The sequence below is a fragment of the Argopecten irradians genome, chromosome 4 (genome assembly GCF_041381155.1).
Source record: "Argopecten irradians isolate NY chromosome 4, Ai_NY, whole genome shotgun sequence".
Classification (NCBI taxonomy): domain Eukaryota; kingdom Metazoa; phylum Mollusca; class Bivalvia; order Pectinida; family Pectinidae; genus Argopecten; species Argopecten irradians.
This window is the reverse complement of record NC_091137.1, coordinates 14,280,721-14,305,361: the sequence shown is the minus strand read 5'-3', so window position 1 is coordinate 14,305,361 and position 24,641 is coordinate 14,280,721. Positions and strand designations below refer to the sequence as shown.

The window sequence follows — 24,641 nt, the reverse complement described above, 5'->3', positions numbered from 1 at the left end:
CTACTAGTCATAGAGTTCTTCATGGATTGTAACCAAATTTGGCTACAAACATCCTTGGGGAAAGGGGAACAGAACTTGTATAAATTTTGGCTCTGACCCCCCGGGGGCAGCAGGAGTGGGGCCCAAGAGGGGAATTAGAGGTAAATCCTATAAATCGCTACTTGTCCTAGAGTTCTGCATGGGTTGTAACCAAATTTGGCCACAAACATCCTTGGGGAAGGGGAACAGCACTTGTACAAATTTTGGCTCTGACCCCCCGGGGGCAGGAGGGGCGGGGCCTTATAGGGGAAATAGAGGTTAATCCTATTAATCGCTACTTGTCCTAGAGTTCTTCATGGATTGTAACCAAATTTGGCTGCAAACATCCTTTGGAAAAGGGGAACAGAACTTGTATAAATTTTGGCTCTGACCCCCCGGGGCAGGAGGGGCGGGGCCCAATAGGGGAAATCGAGGTAAATCCTATAAATCGCTACTTGTCCTAGAGTTCTGCATGGGTTGTAACCAAATTTGGCCACAAACATCCTTGGGGGAAGGGGAACAGCACTTGTACAAATTTTGGCTCTGACCCCCCGGAGGCAGCAAGGGCAGGGCTCAAGAGGGGAATTAGAAGTAAATCTTATAAATCGCTACTTGTCCTAGAGTTCTGTATGGATTGTCACAAAATTTGACCACAAACATCCTTGGGGGAAGGGGAACAGAACTTGTATAAATTTTGGCTCTTCCCCCCTGGGGGCAGGATGGATGGGGCCCAATAGGAGAATTAGAGGTATATTTTCAAATTTCTTTAGAAAAGAAACAAAGAAGCTGTTTCCAGAACATTACTTGGCATTATAAACTAGGTGAGCGATACAGGCCCTCTGTGCCTCTTGTTTCATAGAGGTATGCAAAATAATATTGGCCTATCAGTAAGCCAGATTTAGAATGAAAACAAAGAATATTAATTATATGTATTTATGTTTTTTTTCTGGTAAAAATAAATTTATAGGTCTATGGCAAAAGTTAAGGAAGAGTTATTATAACTGATAAGATATTTAATGTGTTATATGGTATAAATATTGTGCTCAAAATGGCAATAAAAATCAGAGATGATCAAATCCAATATCGGTTTAAAATAAGGAGGAAAGTTTATGTCCTTTATGAAACTAGGAAAACAGAATTCAAACGGCTGAAGTGCGTTAAAGAAATTCTGGATAGTTCTTGTGTAAGTTGTTTACCTTATATTAAGTACCTAAAATCGATAATCACTTGGAAATTATGGTTTATCCAGGTTACCAGTTGTGTTTCCAAGATCTTAAAAACTCTAGCAGATGTTCTTCTTATTATATATTTAAAACCCACTTTGGATTGGAAAATTGCTTAGTGCGATTAAAAGAAAGAGACAAAAATATAACGTGCTAAATTAGAACCTCACATGTTAAACTTCCGGTTGAAACCCAAATATGGATAGCAGATCAAAAACAGATAGAACATGTATGCGTTACCAGTATTGGTGATGAATTTCGTTATTTGTTTCTATGTTATAATAAAATCCAGATATGTAGAGATTACATTTCTAATTATACAAGACATCAAAATTATATTAAAATTAAATGAATCTTCTTAATTTTTCATCAAATATTTATGCAAATTTATGTTTAAATTATGTGATTTTTTAAAGTATTAACTACAGTTCAAGATTGTATCAATTCTTGTTTTATGGCAAACATATCAAAATGTGTTATTATATATACACATAAAATGTATAGCCTCCAGTCCGTAGTCTCATGTTTAATATGTCAAAAATGAATCAATTACATGTAGTTGGACAGTGTTAACTGATATACACTATTTTGTAGCATGTCATTGTACAAATAATGTATTTAATTTTGCTTGTCATGCATTAAAATTAAATTATATATGTATGTCATCTTGTTATACACAATGTGTATCTGAGAGAAATAAAACAATTGTAAAATTCTTGATGACACCATTTCATCAATTGTGTCTTACCAGTTGAGTTGAAACTCGAGGGGTCCACTATGGCATGGAAATGATCTCTGATGATTTTTGTCTTATTCTTTACTTGAATAACTGCATTCTTCACTGAATATTGGGTTGAGTTGCCAGTTCTCCAGTTAAAGTAAGCTTTAAGAGCATCGAATGGGTTCCTTATCAGTATTATGGCCTTCTGAAATCGTGTGAGCTTGGCCTTTAACTTATGGTGACTTTTATACACTATACAGCCTTCCGATTGTTAGTTTGGTAGGATACATTCTCCTGGGAATCCGTTTCTGCTTAAAAACTTATCACAATAAACTGTCCCAGTACAGAAACCTGAATAATAGATAATATAAGGCACATTGTAGATCCCTATTTTTACCCATTTTATAGATAGTGTTGAGAAATGTATTTTAAGTTTATCAAACGGGTTCAGAAATCAAAACCATATATATGTTTCGTATTTTTTTTCAGGGATTTTCGTTATACACATCATTATAAATACGCCTGGTATATACTCCCGAGGAGTCTTATTGAGGCAAGATATGTGTCATCATCTTTGCAAATAAAACTTAAATTGACGTTTCATTTACTATATGTTAAAATTATTAAAAAAAAACCGCTTACATGTTTCAATGGATTACCCATCCATTTTTAGTGATTTTATTGTGTTAACGAGACAATGATAACGCTTAATAACAGAAACGTTCATAAGTTATTTTCAAATGAAGCGCCAATTAACCCTTAAAATGATGATATCGGTTTTGAACATGCTTCGTACCTGTCAGTTGTTGTATCATATGACGTGTCCAGGTATTTCCCGACCCAGGGTAGCTTAGAAGTCCCACATGTATGAATTTTGCGTTCTTTTTCATGATAGATACATTCCGCAATGGACAATACGTTTTTGGCAGAAACTCTGGAGTTTTGGTCATTTTTCCCGACTATACGAGTTACTAAATCCAATATGATGGAGGTAAAATTGGTCATTAGCATTTCGGATGAACAGAAATCCTAATCCAGATATGCATAGAATCACTCCAAAACAATAATATGGTTTGGTATTCATTACAGATACTCTACCAAGCTTTCCCATTTTATTAATGCACTGTTAGCGTATATATGAGTATCTATAATATATCACGTGATCACAATGACGTACCAGTGTGCCCGGTTTTTTTTTTAACACTGAACACAAGATTTGATTAACAGCTACTGAAAATGTTGGTCTAGGTGGGTAGCTATGAACAACACACACATAATCAGAAATGTTTCCACGTGAAATATTTTGTTCTTCTGAAAGCTATCAAAATATCGTTTTGATATCATACGACATCCCGAGCAGGACGTAATGGAAATCACACTCTATAGAAGATCTGGCCTAAAGCGACCAAATGGGCGATAGCAAAAGTGAATCAATATTACGCCAAGGATAAAATCTGTGTGAATACATAAATGTATTGAAGTGATGACTTTCTGTGTTGCTTTGACAAGAATACATGTCCAGAAGATGACGTCTTATTCGCCAATAATGAAGACCTTCAGTAAGATGGTGTTATAGTTTTCTTCACTTCCAAGTGTATGTTATATTTTAGGATCAATAAAATTTCAACAATGTTTGATTAGTTAACATCTAGAACTACTAGATGTAACTTACGTTGGTGGGTTCACAATTTTAAGGTCATCGTGTTGCGTCCGCTGTTCATAAACAATTCATTTAAACAACTTCTTATTAATAACCGATAGGCCAATGCTACTGATATTAGGTCTGTAGCTTTCTGGCTATCAAATCTGCTCAAATATATAGCCTTTACTGACATTCAAGGTCACAGGGGTCAAAATGCAAAAATATTTAAACGACATATTGTCAATGACTACGAGGCCTAGAGCTATGATATTAGGCATGTAGGCTGGAATGAAAGTCTAACAGGTTTGGTCAAAGGAATGGTTTTCGTTTGTGTGTGTTTGTTTGTTTGTTTGATTAATTAACGTCCTATTAACAGCTATGGTCATGTAAGGACGGCCCCCCATGTATGCGGTGTGTTGCGTGTGTGTTGTGCGAGGTGCTTGTTTTGGGAGACTGCGGTATATTCATGTTGTGTCTTCTTGTATAGTGGAAATATTGCCCTTTTTATAGTGCTATATCACTGAAGCATGCCGTCGAAGACACCAAGCAACACACCACACCCGGTCACATTATACTGACAACGGGCGAACCAGTCGTCCCACTCCCCGTTTGCTGAGCGCTAAGCAGGAGCAGAAACTACCACTTTTATAGACTTTGGTGTGTCTCGGCCAGGGGACAGAACCCAGAGCTTTCCTCACAGGGGCGAACGCTCAACCCAAGGCCAAAAGTGAGGCGGTGCCAAGGGAGGCATTAGGAAAGATAAAGTCAGTTAGGAAGAAAAGAAAAGATAAGATCCTAAATTTAGTCGCCTTTTACGATCATGCAATAGGGGCAGCAGGTACAATTCTAACGCAATGACCTCAGCCACCATTCAAGGTCACAGATGCCATTTAGGCTTAAATTCTTGTGAATAACTAAGAGGCCTAGACATGCAGCTTGCTAGAATAAAGGACTAATTAGCTTCTTAAAGACCTTGACTGTCATTTAGAGTATTATTTATGAAATGTTAGAACGGTCTCTGACAAACGTTTATGATAAATGTTGTTCATGACACAAGTATTTTTTCGGAAAGCCGGAGCGCAAGTTATTATTTATTAAGCCTATCGTTTAAAATAAAGGCAATTCTAAAGCTTAAGATAATTTCCAGACAAATACACTCGTTTTATGCCTCGATTTTTACCTGAATCCTAGGTTGTATAAATTATCGGATGAAATTGATATCATCAGTCGTCACGCCCAAGCGGGCTTCAGAAAAGTCATTCAACCGTGTATAAATTTTTTTTATTTAAAGTAATTATTTATTTGTATCTATCTTCAGGGAAAAACTTTACTATGCCTTTATGGATTTTAAAAAGTCTTTTGACTCGCTCTGGCGTATAGGTCTATGGCAAACTCTTATTAACTTGGTGAACACTAGTAAAACAAAAGTGATGATTTTTTTTCGAAAATAAAAACATAAGCAGTAAATAACTTTTTTCATTTTTGAAAATAGATCAGGTATCATAGATACTTTCTCATACATTTAAATAATAGGAGTAAATTTCAATTATAATGGTAGTTTTAACATTGCTAAAAACATTTATGTGACAAAGGTAAAAAGACAATTTTCACCTTGTTTCGCAGATAAAGGAATTTGAGCCTACTCATAGATATGTAATTATAAATTTTTTGACTCATTGTAATACTCATTTTAGTGTACGGGAGTGAAATATGGGGTTTCGAGAACACTAGTATATTGCAAAATTCAAATCCAATACTGCAAACAATGTTTTGGTGTGAAGCTTTATACCAGGCAAAATACCAGAAATTTCATGATATACGGAGAAACTGCCAGATTCCCTATTTCAGTCGATATTAAGTTACGTTTCATTATGTTTTGCTTTTCTGTTAAACCAAATGAAAAGAATGGTCTCGCTACATGTATAAATTTATGTATGCCGTTCATGTAAACAATGAAAACTAAATTCAAATGGCTGAAGTGCGTTAGGGAAATTCTGGATAGTTCTGGTTTAAGTTATGTCGGGATATATAAAACAAGTTGTTTACCTGATAAAAAGTACATAAGATCCATTATTACTCGGAAATTAAAAGCCCACTACCACCACCCACTATTATTAAGGTGGAACTGACTATAATTGATTTTCTATTATTCTCTTTCTTAATCTAACGTTTTTCTTTGTTATCTAAAATCGTATCAGAAAATGTAAAAAAAAAAAAAGAAAAAAAAAATCAAGTAAACATCAACCTATGAACAAAATGACAGTTTCAATATTTCCGAAACTTTGGCAGTAAATGCATAATAACATGGTTACTTAATGAAACAAATATAAAGAATATTGTATTACGGAAATGTTTGGAGTATGTGAGTCATTTGTTCGCTGTCGAATCTTACGGAAGTGTTAGGCGAAATCATATCGCACGATAAAGGTATTTCCCCATTTTTCACGTTTTTAGTAGTTTCGGCTTAGAATTATCAACTGTAATCATTAAATGTGATGGAATACCTTAAGTTTGAATACTCACAATCTCTTTTTGATAGCACTATTAGCTGATGTGTGGTAATTAATTTATAATGGGATTCAAAACATAAGTAAAAAGGATTTAGATTTGATCACAGATTTAGCTCATACCAGTTAGGTGTGCAGCACGGAACATTCTGATAGGATTATATATATATATACTGCACTCAAAAGTTCTGTTACACATGCGATTTTTCAATATACATTAGGAACAGAAAGATGTAAACCTTTTTAATACAGACAACAGAATATATTATTTAGCAACTTATTTTATCTTCTCTAACTCATTAATTGGCTTTTCGAGAGTTTTCTCAAATATAAATTGCCAGCAAAATTTAACATATTTAACAGAACTTTTGGAGGGCAGTGTATATATATACATCACAATTATTATTCCTGTCAATGAGTATGTATACATCACACTTATTATTCCTGTCAATGAGTATATATACATCACACTTATTATTCCTGTCAATGAGTATGTATACATCACACTTATTATTCCTGTCAATGAGTATGTATACATCACACTTATTATTCCTGTCAATGAGTATGTATACATCACACTTATTATTCCTTTCCATAAGTATGTATACATCATACTTATTATTCCTGTCAATGAGTATGTATGCATCACAATTATTATTCCTGTCAATGAGTATGTATACATCACACTTATTATTCCTTTCCATAAGTATGTATACATCACACTTATTATTCCTTTCCATAAGTATGTATACATCACACTTATTATTCCTGTCAATGAGTATGTATACATCACACTTATTATTCCTGTCAATGAGTATATATACATCACACTTATTATTCCTTTCCATAAGTATGTATACATCATACTTATTATTCCTGTCAATGAGTATGTATACATCACACTTATTATTCCTTTCCATAAGTATGTATACATCATACTTATTATTCCTGTCAATGAGTATATATACATCACACTTATTATTCCTTTCCATAAGTATATATACATCACACTTATTATTCCTGTCAATGAGTATGTATACATCATACTTATTATTCCTGTCAATGAGTATATATACATCACACTTATTATTCCTTTCCATAAGTATGTATACATCATACTTATTATTCCTGTCAATGAGTATGTATACATCACACTTATTATTCCTGTCAATGAGTATGTATACATCATACTTATTATTCCTGTCAATGAGTATGTATACATCACACTTATTATTCCTTTCCATAAGTATGTATACATCATACTTATTATTCCTGTCAATGAGTATATATACATCACACTTATTATTCCTGTCAATGAGTATGTATACATCACAATTATTATTCCTGTCAATGAGTATGTATACATCACACTTATTATTCCTGTCAATGAGTATATATACATCACACTTATTATTCCTGTCAATGAGTATGTATACATCACAATTATTATTCCTGTCAATGAGTATGTATACATCACACTTATTATTCCTGTCAATGAGTATGTATACATCACACTTATTATTCCTTTCCATAAGTATGTATACATCATACTTATTATTCCTGTCAATGAGTATATATACATCACACTTATTATTCCTGTCAATGAGTATGTATACATCACACTTATTATTCCTGTCAATGAGTATGTATACATCACACTTATTATTCCTGTCAATGAGTATGTATACATCACACTTATTATTCCTTTCCATAAGTATGTATACATCATACTTATTATTCCTGTCAATGAGTATATATACATCACACTTATTATTCCTGTCAATGAGTATGTATACATCACACTTATTATTCCTGTCAATGAGTATGTATACATCACACTTATTATTCCTTTCAATGAGTATATATACATCACACTTATTATTCCTGTCAATGAGTATGTATACATCACAATTATTATTCCTGTCAATGAGTATGTATACATCACACTTATTATTCCTTTCAATGAGTATGTATACATCACACTTATCAATGACTATATACATAACATTTATTATTCCTGTCAATGAGTATATATTTACACTTGCTAGGCTTGGTCACTATACGCTAATACTAGCCGATTTTGTTTACCATAACTGCATGGTTACATTGAACTTTGAACTTGCGTAAGGAAATGTTCTGTGCAACGTAAAAGGACTACTTTTTTTAAAAAAGAAACACATGGCTTTGTTTACATTTTGACACAACATTACGTGTATATTGTTGTTTTTCATATAAGGATTGGATTTCGTTTTTATGTTAACAATGCTTGTATGGAGCAATTCCTCTAAGAATATATTCTATGGAATTGCTCCATACAAGCATGGTTAACATAAAAACGAAATCCAATCCCTATATAAACGACTTCTTCTCTAAAACTATGCATTGCATAGCACCCACAATGCAATGGTAGCATCATTATAGGATGGGAATTCAAAATTGTACAAATGATGGTGCTGAACCCCCCGGGGGCCTGAGGGTTGGGTCAAAGGGGGTCAAATTGGCAATTTTCTAATAAACGACTTCTCTGAAACTATGCATTGGACAGCACTCATAATGCAAATTCAATGGTAGCATTCTTATAGGGCAGTAGGAATTCAAAATTGTACAAATGATATGGGGCTGACCCTCGTGCCCTGTTTGGCGGGCCCAAAAGGGGTCAAATTGGCTATTTCATAAAAACGACTTCTTCTCTGAAACTAAGCATTGCCGGACAGCACTCATAATGCAAATTCAGTGGTAGCATCCTTATAGGGTAGGGATTCAAAACTGTACAAATGATGTGGCTGACCCCCAGGGGCCTGTGGGGTGGGGCCATTAGGGGTCAAATTGGCTATTTCCTTTAAACGGCTTCTTCTCTGAAACTAAGCATTGGATAGCCCTCACAACGTTGTAGGGAAACTTACCATCTATATATATTTACACTTGCTAGGCTTGGTCACTATACGCTAATACTAGCCGATTTTGTTTACCATAACTGCATGGTAACATTGAACTTTGAACTTGCGTAAGGAAATGTTCTGTGCAACGTAAAAGGACTACTCTTTTTTTTTAAAGAAACACATGGCTTTGTTTACATTTTGACGCAACATTACGTGTATATTGTTGTTTTTCATAGAATTTTGGAAAAATGTAAACAATATATACATGTTTTATATTTATATATGATTCAAACAATTTTTAAATTAACAATTGTATAAAGAAACGGAAAAATATCCCGACCGGGGCGACGTGCTTTCATTTTTGTTAAAAATGATGGGTGTCAAATGTAAACATTACCTCTGTGCCTATGTTCGTCCTACGATCGAGCCTTTGGGGTGGACGGGTGTGAGACCCTCTGATAGAGGTCAGTTATAAACATATCCTCTTGTCTTTGTTCTTTGAGTATTTAATCATGTGTATTATAAAACATGCACCGCTAATAATCCACGTGTTGACAGTTCCGCGTCACCACAAATACATTGTATCCATCGAACACAAGTGAATTTGTTTCATCTATCGATGGCGATATGGATCTAAGCGTAGATTATATAATCACATGGCTCCCAAGGATGTAATACCGTCAAGTCAGACGACATCTCAAACACATTGAGCTACTTGAAAATCGGTGTTTTGCCAACTTCGGCAAACTAAAGTGTGTAAGCGTGCGTCAGCTTCGCCTCGCTGCACAATAACGGTCACCGAGTTCACACATGTGGCCGTGTACAAATTCTTTATGTTATTACGCTATATATTAACTTTTAGCAAAATTGAATATATATTTAAAGTTCTGATCTGATTAAATAAAATTATCTCTGAAATTTACTTTGTTTGTCATGTTTATTTTACACTAAAATATTGAACTTTTTTGTCGTCGCGGATGAATAATTCTACCTTAACGTGAAGCGTCATCATTCGCTGTTCAATTGAGTAAGCTCCTCCCACTTTTGACCGACTTTTATTGAATAATTACGTCACTTTCAAATGACGATTTTATTGCATAAAATATAAATAAAAAGTCGTGTGAGTGTAAATATAGGGATTGGATTTTGTTTTTATGTTAACCATGCTTGTATGGAGCAATTCCTCTAAGAATATATTCAATATGGGGCGCTAACGCGCCCCATAGAATATATTCTTAGAGGAATTGCTCCATACAAGCATGGTTAACATAAAAACGAAATCCAATCCCTATATATACATCACACTTATTATTCCTGTCAATGAGTATATATACATCACACTTATTATTCCTGTCAATGAGTATGTATACATCACACTTATTATTCCTTTCAATGAGTATATATACATCACACTTATTATTCCTGTCAATGAGTATGTATACATCACACTTATTATTCATGTCAATAAGAATATATGCATCACACTTTCTATTCCTGTCAATGAGTATATAAACATAACACGTATTATTCCTGTCAATGAGTATATATACATCACACTTATTATTCCTGTCAATGAGTATATAAACATCACACGTATTATTCCTGTCAATGAGTATATAAACATCACACGTATTATTCCTGTCAATGAGTATATAAACATCACACGTATTATTCCTGTCAATGAGTATATAAACATCACACGTATTATTCCTGTCAATGAGTATATAAACATAACACGTATTATTCCTGTCAATGAGTATATATACATCACATTTATTATTTCTGTCAATAAGTATATATACATCACACCTATTATTCCTGTCAATGAGCATATATACATCACACTTATTATTCCTGTCAATTTATGCCACATTAATTTCCATAACAGACTAAATGAGGTCGGATTAATTCCTTGTAAATTAAAACTGAAAGGTGATGTACCTGGAACATTTTGATTTGGGATTGTATTTGGATTGAGGTTGACCGTCCCTTTTAGTTTTATCTGTATTTTGTTTAATTTTGTAATATCATAATTCTAGGAAACCCTGGCTACAGAAATCACATAAAAAGTATATGTCACCAGGTTGATTTGTCTTCCACTGTTTCTAAAAGATAAGGACTAATGACTTAATTTTTAATGAAAAAAATAGTTCCGCCCTGTAAATTCCCTTAAAGGCCCATTACCTTTCCGGAGCAAAATATAAAGGTTTCTTAAAAAACCATTAATAACATCAGAAAATGCGTACCGATGACCTAAAATAAGGTTACGACACCAAACATATGCAAGATTTCCTGCGTAATATGTGAAAACAATGGAGAGTCAATTCGCTGTTTTGCCGTCTGGCGCAGTGATAGTCAACTACCGCCCGGTATTTAGGACGACGGCGGGAAACATAATACGACCCGCGTTATGAAAATAAACATTTTATTTATTTTAATCAAATCGTTCAGAAGGTGATGATAAATATAGTATTAACGGTAAGTTAATAATTCTTAAGACTCTACAAAATTATCGATCTTGTTTTACATTCCCATTTTAAAAATTTAAAGCCGTTTCGGTACGGTAGTGGGCCTTTAACATGTAAAGACATTCCCATATCATTTTCATACCTTCCTTATGAACAATACAATTCATAACTTTATAAAAAAAACCCATAATTTTCCGCATTTAAAACGAAATATTTTGTGCAACGTCCTGTCAGATTAAGGAAGTGGGGAAAGCCGGTGTCAGTTTTTAACTGTTATCATATCGTACATTCTCGACACTCCAAGGGCTACTATCACTGTTGTAATATCAAACACTTGGATATGTCATATAAACTGAACACTTAGTGTGCGACGACAGATGAGACAGGCAGATTGGTCTTTTGATGTACAATTGATGTGGACTCAGCCAAGTTATCTAAAATCTGGGTTTGTATAAGCATTTACTTATAATATAAATTAATTTTACATATGCTAATAGGATAATATTCCCAGATAGTAGACGCGTAGTCAATAATTAACTTTGTCCATTCAAACCAAGGGCGTAATATATGTGTATATCTAACCCTTTTTGTGAATTCACTGAGTTCTTATACTGTATAATTCGATGCCTTGAAACTCCTACAGAATGCAATCTTTTAGGTTTGCCAAGGAGCGTTGCACGTGTTTTTAAATAAAAGCCATATTTTTATTTGTATACCACTGATTTTTATATGGTTGAGGTAAATTTGATATAATTAAGTCAAAGGTTGAGCCGATCACGGGAATGGTATCAGCATACATGTCTCTATTTGAATGTTAAGTGACAATAGTAAGTCATTTATATACAAAATAAACAACAGAGGCCAAGATCCCTGAGGAACACCGGCTATAACTTGTCATATCTATATGATTCAATAGGTAAATATTGAGAACTTTAAATCAACCCCCAACAAGTTGTATCGGGTGTTCCTCAGAGACCAATACATATAATGATTCAACCCAAAATAAACTATGTTATACCGTTATACAGCTGGGGTGGTTGGTTCCTGCTATACAACTGGTGTGGTTGATACCTGCTATACAGCTGGGGTGATTGATTCCTGCTATACAGCTGGGGTGGTTGATTCCTGCTATACAGCTGGGGTGGTTGATTCCTGCTATACAGCTGGGGTGGTTGATTCCTGCTATACAGCTGGGGTGGTTGATTCCTGCTATACAGCTGGTGTGGTTGATTCCTGCTATACAGCTGGGGTGGTTGATTCCTGCTATACAGCTGGGGTGGTTGATTCCTGCTATACAGCTGGGGTGGTTGATACCTGCTATACAGCTGGGGTGATTGATACCTGCTATACAGCTGGGGTGGTTGATTCCTGCTATACAGCTGGGGTGGTTGATTCCTGCTATACAGCTGGGGTGGTTGATTCCTGCTATACAGCTGGGGTGGTTGATTCCTGCTATACAGCTGGGGTGGTTGATTCCTGCTATACAGCTGGGGTGATTGATTCCTGCTATACAGCTGGGGTGGTTGATTCCTGCTATACAGCTGGGGTGGTTGATTCCTGCTATACAGCTGGGGTGGTTGATACCTGCTATACAGCTGGGGTGGTTGATACCTGCTATACAGCTGGTGTGGTTGATTCCTGCTATACAGCTGGTGTGGTTGATACCTGCTATACAGCTGGTGTGGTTGATACCTGCTATACAGCTGGGGTGATTGATTCCTGCTATACAGCTGATGTGGTTGATACCTGCTATACAGCTGGGGTGATTGATTCCTGCTATACAGCTGGGGTGGTTGATACCTGCTATACAGCTGGGGTGATTGATTCCTGCTATACAGCTGGGGTGATTGATTCCTGCTATACAGCTGGGGTGGTTGATTCCTGCTATACAGCTGGTGTGGTTGATTCCTGCTATACAGCTGGTGTGGTTGATACCTGCTATACAGCTGGGGTGGTTGATTCCTGCTATACAGCTGGGGTAGTTGATTCCCGCTATACAGCTGGGGTGATTGATTCCTGCTATACAGCTGGGGTAGTTGGTTCCTGCTATACAACTGGGGTAGTTGATTCCTGCTATACAGCTGGGGTGGTTGATTCCTGCTATACAGCTGGGGTTGTCCTGCTTAACTGGTTGGTTTCTGCTATACATCTGGGGTGGTTGATACCTGCTATACAGCTGGTGTGGTTGATCTGCTATACAGCTGGGGTGGTTGATTCCTGCTATACAGTGGGGTGTTGGTTCCTGCATACTTGGGTGTTGTACTGCTATACAGCTGGTGTGGTTGATACCTGCTATACAGCTGGGGTGGTTGATTCCTGCTATACAGCTGGGGGTTGGTTCCTGCTATACAGCTGGGGTGTTTCCTGCTATGCTGGGTGTTGATTCCTGCTATACAGCTGGGGTGTTGTTCCTGCTATACAGCGGTGTGGTTGATACCTGCTATACAGCTGGGTGTTGATTCCTGCTATACAGCTGGGGTTTGATTCCTGCTATACAGCTGGGTGGTTGATTCCTGCTATACAGCTGTGTGGTTATACCTGCAATACAGCTGGTGGTGCCTGCTATAGCTGTGTTGATTCCTGCTATACAGCTGGTGTGGTTGATTCCTGCTATACAGCTGGTGTGGTTGATTCCTGCTATACAGCTGGTGTGGTTGATTCCTGCTATACAGCTGGTGTGGTTGATTCCTGCTATACGCTGGGTGTTGATTCCTGCTATACAGCTGGGGTGGTTGATTCCTGCTATACAGCTGGTGTGGTTGATACCTGCTATACAGCTGGTGTGGTTGATTCCTGCTATACAGCTGGGTGGTTGATCCTGCTATACAGCTGGTGTGATCCTGCTATACAGCTGGTGTGGTTGATTCCTGCTATAGTGGTTGATACCTGCTATACAGCTGGTGTGTTGATCGCCACTGGGTATCCTGCTATACAGCTGGTGTGGTTGATTCCTGCTATACAGCTGGGGTGTTGATTCCTGCTATACAGCTGGTGTGGTTGATTCCTGCTATACAGCTGGTGTGGTTGATACCTGCTATACAGCTGGTGTGTTGATTCCTGCTATACAGCTGGTGTGGTTGATTCCTGCTATACAGCTGGTGTGGTTGATTCCTGCTATACAGCTGGTGTGGTTGATACCTGCTATACAGCTGGTGTGGTTGATTCCTGCTATACAGCTGGTCCTGCTATACAGCTGGTGTGGTTGATACCTGCTATACAGCTGGTGTGGTTGATTCCTGCTATACAGCTGGTGTGGTTGATTCCTGCTATACAGCTGGTGTGGTTGATACCTGCTATACAGCTGGGGTGTTGATTCCTGCTATACAGCTGGTGTGGTTGATTCCTGCTATACAGCTGGTGTGGTTGATTCCTGCTATACAGCTGGTGTGGTTGATTCCTGCTATACAGCTGGTGTGGTTGATTCCTGCTATACAGCTGGTGTGGTTGATTCCTGCTATACAGCTGGTGTGGTTGATTCCTGCTATACAGCTGGTGTGGTTGATTCCTGCTATACAGCTGGTGTGGTTGATTCCTGCTATACAGCTGGTGTGGTTGATTCCTGCTATACAGCTGGTGTGGTTGATTCCTGCTATACAGCTGGTGTGGTTGATACCTGCTATACAGCTGGTGTGGTTGATTCCTGCTATACAGCTGGTGTGGTTGATTCCTGCTATACAGCTGGTGTGGTTGATTCCTGCTATACAGCTGGTGTGGTTGATACCTGCTATACAGCTGGTGTGGTTGATTCCTGCTATACAGCTGGTGTGGTTGATTCCTGCTATACAGCTGGTGTGGTTGATACCTGCTATACAGCTGGTGTGGTTGATTCCTGCTATACAGCTGGTGTGGTTGATTCCTGCTATACAGCTGGTGTGGTTGATTCCTGCTATACAGCTGGTGTGGTTGATTCCTGCTATACAGCTGGTGTGTTGATTCCTGCTATACAGCTGGTGTGGTTGATTCCTGCTATACAGCTGGGTGTGGTTGATTCCTGCTATACAGCTGGTGTGGTTGATTCCTGCTATACAGCTGGTGTGGTTGATTCCTGCTATACAGCTGGGTGGTTGATTCCTGCTATACAGCTGGTGTGGTTGATTCCTGCTATACAGCTGGTGTAGTTGATTCCTGCTATACAGCTGGTGTAGTTGATACCTGCTATACAGCTGGTGTGGTTGATTCCTGCTATACAGCTGGTGTGGTTGATTCCTGCTATACAGCTGGGTGTGGTTGATACCTGCTATACAGCTGGTGTGGTTGATCCTGCTATACAGCTGGGTGTGTTGATTCCTGCTATACAGCTGGGGTGTTGATTCCTGCTATACAGCTGGGTGGTTGATTCCTGCTATACAGCTGGGTGGTTGATTCCTGCTATACAGCTGGGGTGTTGATTCCTGCTATACAGCTGGGTGGTTGATTCCTGCTATACAGCTGGTGTGTGGTTGATTCCTGCTATACAGCTGGTGTGGTTGATTCCTGCTATACAGCTGGTGTGGTTGATACCTGCTATACAGCTGGTGTGGTTGATTCCTGCTATACAGCTGGTGTGGTTGATTCCTGCTATACAGCTGGTGTGGTTGATTCCTGCTATACAGCTGGTGTGGTTGATTCCTGCTATACAGCTGGTGTGGTTGATTCCTGCTATACAGCTGGTGTGGTTGATTCCTGCTATACAGCTGGGGTGGTTGATACCTGCTATACAGCTGGTGTGGTTGAATCCTGCTATACAGCTGGTGTGGTTGATTCCTGCTATACAGCTGGTGTGGTTGATACCTGCTATACAGCTGGTGTGGTTGATTCCTGCTATACAGCTGGTGTGGTTGATTCCTGCTATACAGCTGGTGTGTTGATTCCTGCTATACAGCTGGTGTGTTGATTCCTGCTATACAGCTGGGGTGTTGATCCTGCTATACAGCTGGGGTGATTGATTCCTGCTATACAGCTGGTGTGGTTGATTCCTGCTATACAGCTGGTGTGGTTGATTCCTGCTATACAGCTGGTGGTGGTTGATTCCTGCTATACAGCTGGGGGTGGTTGATTCCTGCTATACAGCTGGGGTGGTTGATTCCTGCTATACAGCTGGGGTGGTTGATTCCTGCTATACAGCTGGTGTGGTTGATTCCTGCTATACAGCTGGGGTGGTTGATTCCTGCTATACAGCTGGGGTGGTTGATTTCTGCTATACAGCTGGTGTGGTTGATCCTGCTATACAGCTGGGTGATTGATTCCTGCTATACAGCTGGTGTGTTGATTCCTGCTATACAGCTGGGTGGTTGATTCCTGCTATACAGCTGGGTGTGGTTGATTCCTGCTATACAGCTGGGTGGTTGATTCCTGCTATACAGCTGGGGTGGTTGATTCCTGCTATACAGCTGGTGTGGTTGATTCCTGCTATACAGCTGGGGTGGTTGATTCCTGCTATACAGCTGGTGTGGTTGATACCTGCTATACAGCTGGGTGTTGATTCCTGCTATACAGCTGGTGTGGTTGATTCCTGCTATACAGCTGGTGTGGTTGATTCCTGCTATACAGCTGGGTGTTGATCCTGCTATACAGCTGGGTGTGGTTGATTCCTGCTATACAGCTGGTGTGGTTGATTCCTGCTATACAGCTGGGGTGGTTGATTCCTGCTATACAGCTGGTGTGGTTGATTCCTGCTATACAGCTGGGGTGGTTGATTCCTGCTATACAGCTGGTGTGGTTGATTCCTGCTATACAGCTGGGGTGGTTGATTCCTGCTATACAGCTGGTGTAGTTGATTCCTGCTATACAGCTGGTGTGGTTGATTCCTGCTATACAGCTGGTGTGGTTGATTCCTGCTATACAGCTGGGGTGGTTGATTCCTGCTATACAGCTGGGGTGGTTGATTCCTGCTATACAGCTGGTGTGGTTGATACCTGCTATACAGCTGGGTGGTTGATCCTGCTATACAGCTGGGTGGTTGATTCCTGCTATACAGCTGGTGTGGTTGATTCCTGCTATACAGCTGGGTGTTGATTCTGCTATACAGCTGGTGTGGTTGATACCTGCTATACAGCTGGGTGGTTGATTCCTGCTATACAGCTGGGGTGGTTGATTCCTGCTATACAGCTGGGGTGATTGATTCCTGCTATACAGCTGGGGTGGTTGATTCCTGCTATACAGCTGGGGTGGTTGATTCCTGCTATACAGCTGGGGTGGTTGATTTCCTGCTATACAGCTGGGGTGGTTGATTCCTGCTATACAGCTGGTGTGTTTGATACCTGCTATACAGCTGGTGTGGTTGATTCCTGCTATACAGCTGGGTGGTTGATTCCTGCTATACAGCTGGGGTGGTTGATTTGCTATACAGCTGGGGTGGTTGATTCCTGCTATACAGCTGGTGTGGTTGATACCTGCTATACAGCTGGTGTGGTTGATACCTGCTATACAGCTGGGGTGGTTGATTCCTGCTATACAGCTGGGTGTGGTTGATTCCTGCTATACAGCTGGTGTGGTTGATTCCTGCTATACAGCTGGTGTGGTTGATACCTGCTATACAGCTGGGGTGGTTGATTCCTGCTATACAGCTGGTGTGGTTGATTCCTGCTATACAGCTGGTGTGATTGATTCCTGCTATACAGCTGGGTGTTGATTCCTCTATACAGCTGGGCTGCTATACAGCTGGTGGTTGATACCTGCTATACAGCTGGGGTGATTGATTCCTGCTATACAGCTGGTGTGGTTGATTCCTGCTATACAGCTGGTGTAGTTGATACCTGCTATACAGCTGGGGTAGTTGATTCCTGCTATACAGCTGGTGTGGTTGATACCTGCTATACAGCTGGGGTGGTTGATACCTGCTATACAGCTGGTGTGGTTGATTCCTGCTATACAGCTGGTGTGGTTGATACCTGCTATACAGCTGGTGTGGTTGATTCCTGCTATACAGCTGGGGTGATTGATACCTGCTATACAGCTGGTGTGGTTGATTCCTGCTATACAGCTGGTGTGGTTGATTCCTGCTATACAGCTGGTGTGGTTGATTCCTGCTATACAGCTGGTGTGGTTGATTCCTGCTATACAGCTGGGGTGATTGATTCCTGCTATACAGCTGGGGTAGTTGATACCTGCTATACATCTGGGGTGGTTGATTCCTGCTATACAGCTGGTGTGGTCGATTCCATTTTCTAATTGTGTGGTCGTCATATGTCTGTTGTCTTTCATTCCAAGTCGCTGGTTATAAGACACAACATCAGCATCTAGATGAAGGACACGTCCACAGATACAGATTTGGTGATAAGTAGTATCGAACAGCACATTGATTTGTCTAATAGAATCTTTTCCCTACCAAGAGAGTGTGACAATAAAATCACAACCCGAGGGGTAATGTATGAACGTTAAAGCCGAGGTTTTGACATTCCGGAATTCTCCCGGTAGTGGGGCGGCTAAGATCGATTTTTCAGCAAAATCGTTCAAGGTTTGAAGGAAGCATAAAACTTTGCATATAGCTTCTTAAGGACATAAGGTTTCAGGAAAAAAATGGACCTCAAAAAATTACGGCCCCTGGCAGCCGCCATATTTGTTTTCAAAATAGTCGCCAAAAACCACCTTCTGCTATCCATATCCTACGATCTTTATCAGCTAGACACAAACTTTAAACGTCTTCATCCATATTATTGATACTTCTACATTCTGGTAGTGTTCAACTTCATGAAGTAGGGCCGCCATTTTGTATTTTAAGATGGCGCCAAATTTGTGAGCTATATCTGTATATATATAATACATCTAATTAGCTAAACTGAGTTAATATGCAAATAAACAGGAAATAGAGCGAGAGTATTTATACTATTTAGTGTTTGTAACATAAATATTTTGATTCTTATTGTCGATTCAAAAGTGACGGCCATTTTGAAATTCAAGATGGCCGTTTAAATTTAAGTTGTTAAATATCTAGCATTGGCTATGCTAGAACACCCAATGTATGCTTCAAACCAATGCATGTCAAACAATAACAATATAACAATATGCATGGATAGTCAATGTTATAGCAATTATATTTCGACGCATATTGACTGGCGCAAAATGCACAATAATAATAATATCGCTATATGTCGTTTATATACCGAAGGTTTTCGCACACAAATATACAGGGTTTTCTCCGATCACTCCAGTTTCATCCCACTGCAAGACCCCTCGGGCGCTGTCATCAGGACCATCGAAAGAAATTTGTATAAATTATATATCTTGTTTCGCAATCGCTGTGAGATAAATTTTTTTTACTATATATATCTACAGATTCCTGCTGACACTAACATGGCGGAGGCGTGTCCCAGTCCGGAGTGTCTGTGGTGCCAGGGGCACTACACTAACCATAGAGAGCTACCGTGTGGTCACACATTCTACTGTCCGTGTCTGACCACCTACATACAGACTGAGCACGTTTGCACAGACGAGGACCGTCACTATTTCCCATGCCCTGTTTGTGAAACTCCCATTTTCCCGCCCGAACCAAGCTTACTGGTCAATAGTTGGGCGACTTCATTCCCTATTGATCAACTGCTCCTCTCTTCAACAAAACGTATATCTGATGACCAAGTATGTGAGGCATGTCGAAGGGACGGGGAATCCAGTATGGCCGACGTCTGGTGCACTGACTGTGCCGAGACACTATGTAAGCAATGTAGGACTGCACATAAACGGAACAAAGCATCGGCCAAACATCGACTAATTCCAATGAACGATGGAATTGGAGAGGTTCAAAACGTAATTGTCAACGAAATCTGTCCCAACCACGATGGTGAATGTCTAGCCTTCTATTGTATAGACCACAGGTCGATGTGTTGTAGGGACTGTGTGTCTTTGTCGCATAGGAATTGCAACACAATAAAACCATTGGGCGACGTTATACGGAAAACTGTGGCCACAGAACGATCTGGGGAAACGGAGTGGGGAGAAATAGCTTACGAAGCAAGGAAGATAATGGAAGATGACGGTGCCCAGATTGCAACATTAGATTCCAAAGAAACAGAAATGTCCGATGAAATTAACCAAGTGATAGAAAAGGCCAAAAACAGGCTTGATGACTTAAAATCTGATTTACAGTCAGATTTAAGAAGAAAAGTTAATATCTATAGACAGCAGCTTAACGTTCGCCTGTCATGTGTTAGTAAGTTCCATAGCAATGCTGACAACGCCCGCTTCTTGATGTCTCGCCTAGAGAAAGATGGATCCGATCGACAGCTGTTCATCACCAGAGAAAAGACCAAGATGCAGATGGCGGGGCACTACCGTCGTGTGGAACTAAGCCTCAGAAGACCTAATGCTTTTGATGTAACACTGAAGATGCAGTCTATTATAGACACGATAATGAAAGTAACAATCATCGGTGACGTAGATATCACCTCAACAGTATCTCTGACGTCACAGAATGCGAATAAGTGTATAGATACTTTGCTTGGTACATTGCAATCAACGCCATCATCTGCCTCATTCGCGGACTCTACGTCAGCATCTGACCTCACAGCTTCTCTAAAACATCTAACAGTTCAGCCGGCGGTAGATACAGTAGACGTGTGGGCCGGATCTGTCTCCCTTGTTACAACGGTAGACAGTAGTATCTTGGAAGGCAAAAAGATACCATATCTGCATAGCGGTACTTTTACTGAGGGTGGACAACTACTTGTTGCAGACAAAGTCAACAGAAGGCTCCTGTTGTTTGATGACAAGTATACCTTCCTCAGAGACTACAATATTGACGGCCATCCAACTGACGTAAAGCGTGGACCCAGACCTGATCAGATATTGGTAGCTATCGATGGAAACACAATACTGGAGTGTACTCTACAGATCCAAATACTTACAGTAATCAATAAGATCAATGTTCCAGATTACACACATGGGATAACAGTTCAACGGGACACCATTTTGGTCTGTACCATTAGCTACATATATGTTTTGTCTACTGAAGGAAGGATCACTGAATCAAAAAAGAAATTGTATGAAGCTGACATAATATTGGACATTTCTACATCCAAAACCTTACTGTACTACACAGACGGATATTCGGTTGTGTGTGGACGACTGGAAGGTGGCGGAGTAGTAAACAAGTACAAGGATGATGGCCTTGTTACACCAGCAGGTATGGGTGTAGACCGAGACAGCAATGTATATGTATGTGGTAATGGGTCTGGTAATGTCTACCTGGTGTCATCGGAGGGATCGCGTGGGAAGCCACTGACCCGCCTGACCGGTATCAACAGGCCATCGGCAATGATAATGCATCCCACCAAACAGGAGTTCGTAGTTACTTCAAGTGAGGAAGCTGTTTCATTCGAGGTGTACCGGTTCAACAAGACGGAGTAGTCACTTCCAGAATTGATGTCATCTTAGTGAACATAAATATTGTTGAAGCTTTAACACACAAAAATTTGGAATCTGATGAATTTGATGGATATGTTCGTTGAAACGTGGTTTCGCCAAAAGCCTTTCTGTTTTGTTCAAAAGTCTTAATAACTGATTTTCTTATTGGAAAGAGTAGCTTCCCCTGAAATAGAATACACACGTTTTATGATCATGGGAAGCAAAATTTCCACATTAAAAGTTATTATCATTTACGTTTGCTAATTTGACCTATATTATCAAGAGTTACTTCCCTTTGTGTATACTGTTGGTTGGAGACATAGGTAAAACGTAGCAAAGCGATCGTCTGTTCAATAAATTAACTAATATCATTTCCGTGTTGTGATCGTGGTCAAATCTAGTCTATGACATCGATCAAGAAACGTTACTTAATTGGTATTTCAGTATAACTACGCAAACTTGTAAATGGTCCCAATTTACTTTAATTGCTGACTTTTGGAAGAAAATTATTCGGTTTATCTCCGGGTCCATTTTCGACTATATCTAGATTTGACCTAGATGTGTTATACAGATGTCCTTTTACGTTTTCAAAATTTTCAATATATTTTATTTACTGAAATAATTATGTAAAATAGATTTCCCATTAATTTGGTACCCCTTATTTCATCTTTGCTAAGCTTGGTTGTCGTGCTGCTTAAATTTCAATTTAACCTCCATTACGACTTAAATGGTATTTCGGCAAGAAATGCTGTGTGTCTTTTTGAGGCATTTCAAATATCTATTTTCTTAGAGTAGTGTTTAGAAGGACAGAGCATAAAATCAAATCAGTATCATTGCAAACATGATATCTAAAAACATATTCAAGCTCTTTAAACGCAATTTATTTCACTTGACAGCGAAATCATTAAATCAAAATTGAATATTTTTACCAATAATTTACCGAACATAAAAATCAACATCATTTCCAACTATCACACTAATATAGCACACATGACTCCACTAGGTCTCTCATATTCTCATCAAACATCTCCCGCCGCGGTCACAAAATGTTCACGCGTACAAAATGTGTTACAAACGTAATAGTCTTGATACCGTATAACCGGTTATTACCGCGGTATGATATTTTCGCGATTTCGCGGCACATTGTTATATTCGCGAAAATGTTGAGAAAAGGTTGACCCATATAAGTATGTCTGTACAGCAAGTCGCTAAAAAAATGCTAAAATTTAATTTATTCTTTTCGTTCAAATCGCGAAACTTTTGACCAGCGTAAGTACGCAGCTACACAGTAGATACTTAGCAAGCTGTTTTTCGCTCATGTAATAGCAAGTAATCAGCTACACAGTAGACACTTAGCAAGCTGTTTTTTTGTAATCAGCTACACAGTAGACACTTAGCAAGCTGTTTTTCTCTAATGTAATAGTAAGTAATCAGCTACACAGTAGACACTTAGCAAGCTGTTTTTCTCTAATGTAATAGTAAGTAATCAGCTACACAGTAGACACTTAGCAAGCTGTTTTTCTCTGATGTAATAGTAAGTAATCAGCTACACAGTAGACACTTAGCAAGCTGTTTTTCTCTAATGTAATAGTAAGTAATCAGCTACACAATAGATACTTAGCAAGCTGTTTTTCTCTAATGTAATAGTAAGTAATCAGCTACACAGTAGACACTTAGCAAGCTGTTTTTCTCTAATGTAATAGTAAGTAATCAGCTACACAATAGATACTTAGCAAGCTGTTTTTCTCTAATGTAATAGTAAGTAATCAGCTACACAATAGATACTTAGCAAGCTGTTTTTCTCTAATGTAATAGTAAGTAATCAGCTACACAGTAGACACTTAGCAAGCTGTTTTTCTCTAATGTAATAGTAAGTAATCAGCTACACATAGATACTTAGCAAGCTGTTTTTCTCTAATTATAGTAAGTAATCAGCTAACACAATAGATACTTAGCAAGTGTTTTTCTCTAATGTAATAGTAAGTAACACTACACAATAGATACTTAGCAAGCTGTTTTTCTCTAATGTAATAGTAAGTAATCAGCTACACAGTAGACACTTAGCAAGCTGTTTTTCTCTAATGTAATAGTAAGTACGAAATATAAAAAAATATTTTTCAAAAATAGGATATTTTTTAATTAAAAGATACAAAAATACAAATGACATGATAAAACAGTTACTAATATTCCTCATTCAGTTCATAGTATATAAGTAGTGTATAATTGCATTGATTTTGTATAAACTAGCCATCACACATCGCATGACACAACCATGGTATCGATTTCGACATGTCATACATGCTTTTTTATTGGTACATTTGCTCATGGCCGATTTGTTATCGTATACATATTTCATTAGAACATTTGAATAGTACCTACATCGTTTATTACGATAAACATAAATGCTTATAAATACATTAATAAAAATGCTAATTTATCTTTAAGACAAATGAATAAGCATAACAATTGTACAAAATGTCGAGAGAAAGAGTTTCTCATTGTCGTCAATTTGTTGGCATACAAAATATTGAAAAATATCAATTGTCCAAATGATAAGTACAGCCATTATATCATGGTTCGACTCGGTGTGTAGTGCCCGGAACAGTCCCCTTAGCAGTACTGCATGTCTCGGATGTACATAGCACAACCTAGTGCATCATGTAGATACGTCTTATCTAATCACACCCATTCGTTATTTCTGTATTTCATACCTACAAAAGATAGTAGTTAAAGATATACAGGTATTATATTGCAATATTTTAAATACAATAAGATTTGATGACAAATCGATTCGAAAATGCCATGATATATATTTACAGTTAATATCATTGCTTTAAAAACAAAACACACACATTTTGTATATAAG

At 38.5% G+C, this 24,641-nt stretch overlaps 2 protein-coding genes and 1 pseudogene across 2 annotated transcripts in view; 2 read left to right on the top strand and 1 right to left on the bottom strand.

Moving 5' to 3' along the window:
* Window positions 1-24,641, top strand: part of LOC138320691 (nascent polypeptide-associated complex subunit alpha-like) — an 88,657-nt gene that overhangs the window by 3,184 nt on the left and 60,832 nt on the right. The window lies entirely within an intron of this gene.
* On the top strand, window positions 11,704-22,173 carry LOC138320688 (uncharacterized). The gene is made up of 2 exons (XM_069263847.1): window positions 11,704-11,903; window positions 19,712-22,173. The coding sequence occupies exon 2, from the start codon at window positions 19,730-19,732 to the stop codon at window positions 21,776-21,778; it is 2,049 nt and encodes a 682-aa protein (XP_069119948.1). The 5' UTR covers window positions 11,704-11,903; window positions 19,712-19,729; the 3' UTR covers window positions 21,779-22,173.
* Window positions 23,889-24,641, bottom strand: part of LOC138320687 (uncharacterized) — a 28,852-nt pseudogene continuing 28,099 nt past the window's right edge.

Excerpts from the sequence above, each read along its gene's own strand:
- LOC138320688 (XM_069263847.1), top strand. The coding sequence starts at position 19,730 with ATGGCGGAGGCGTGTCCCAGTCCGGAGTGTCTGTGGTGCCAGGGGCAC.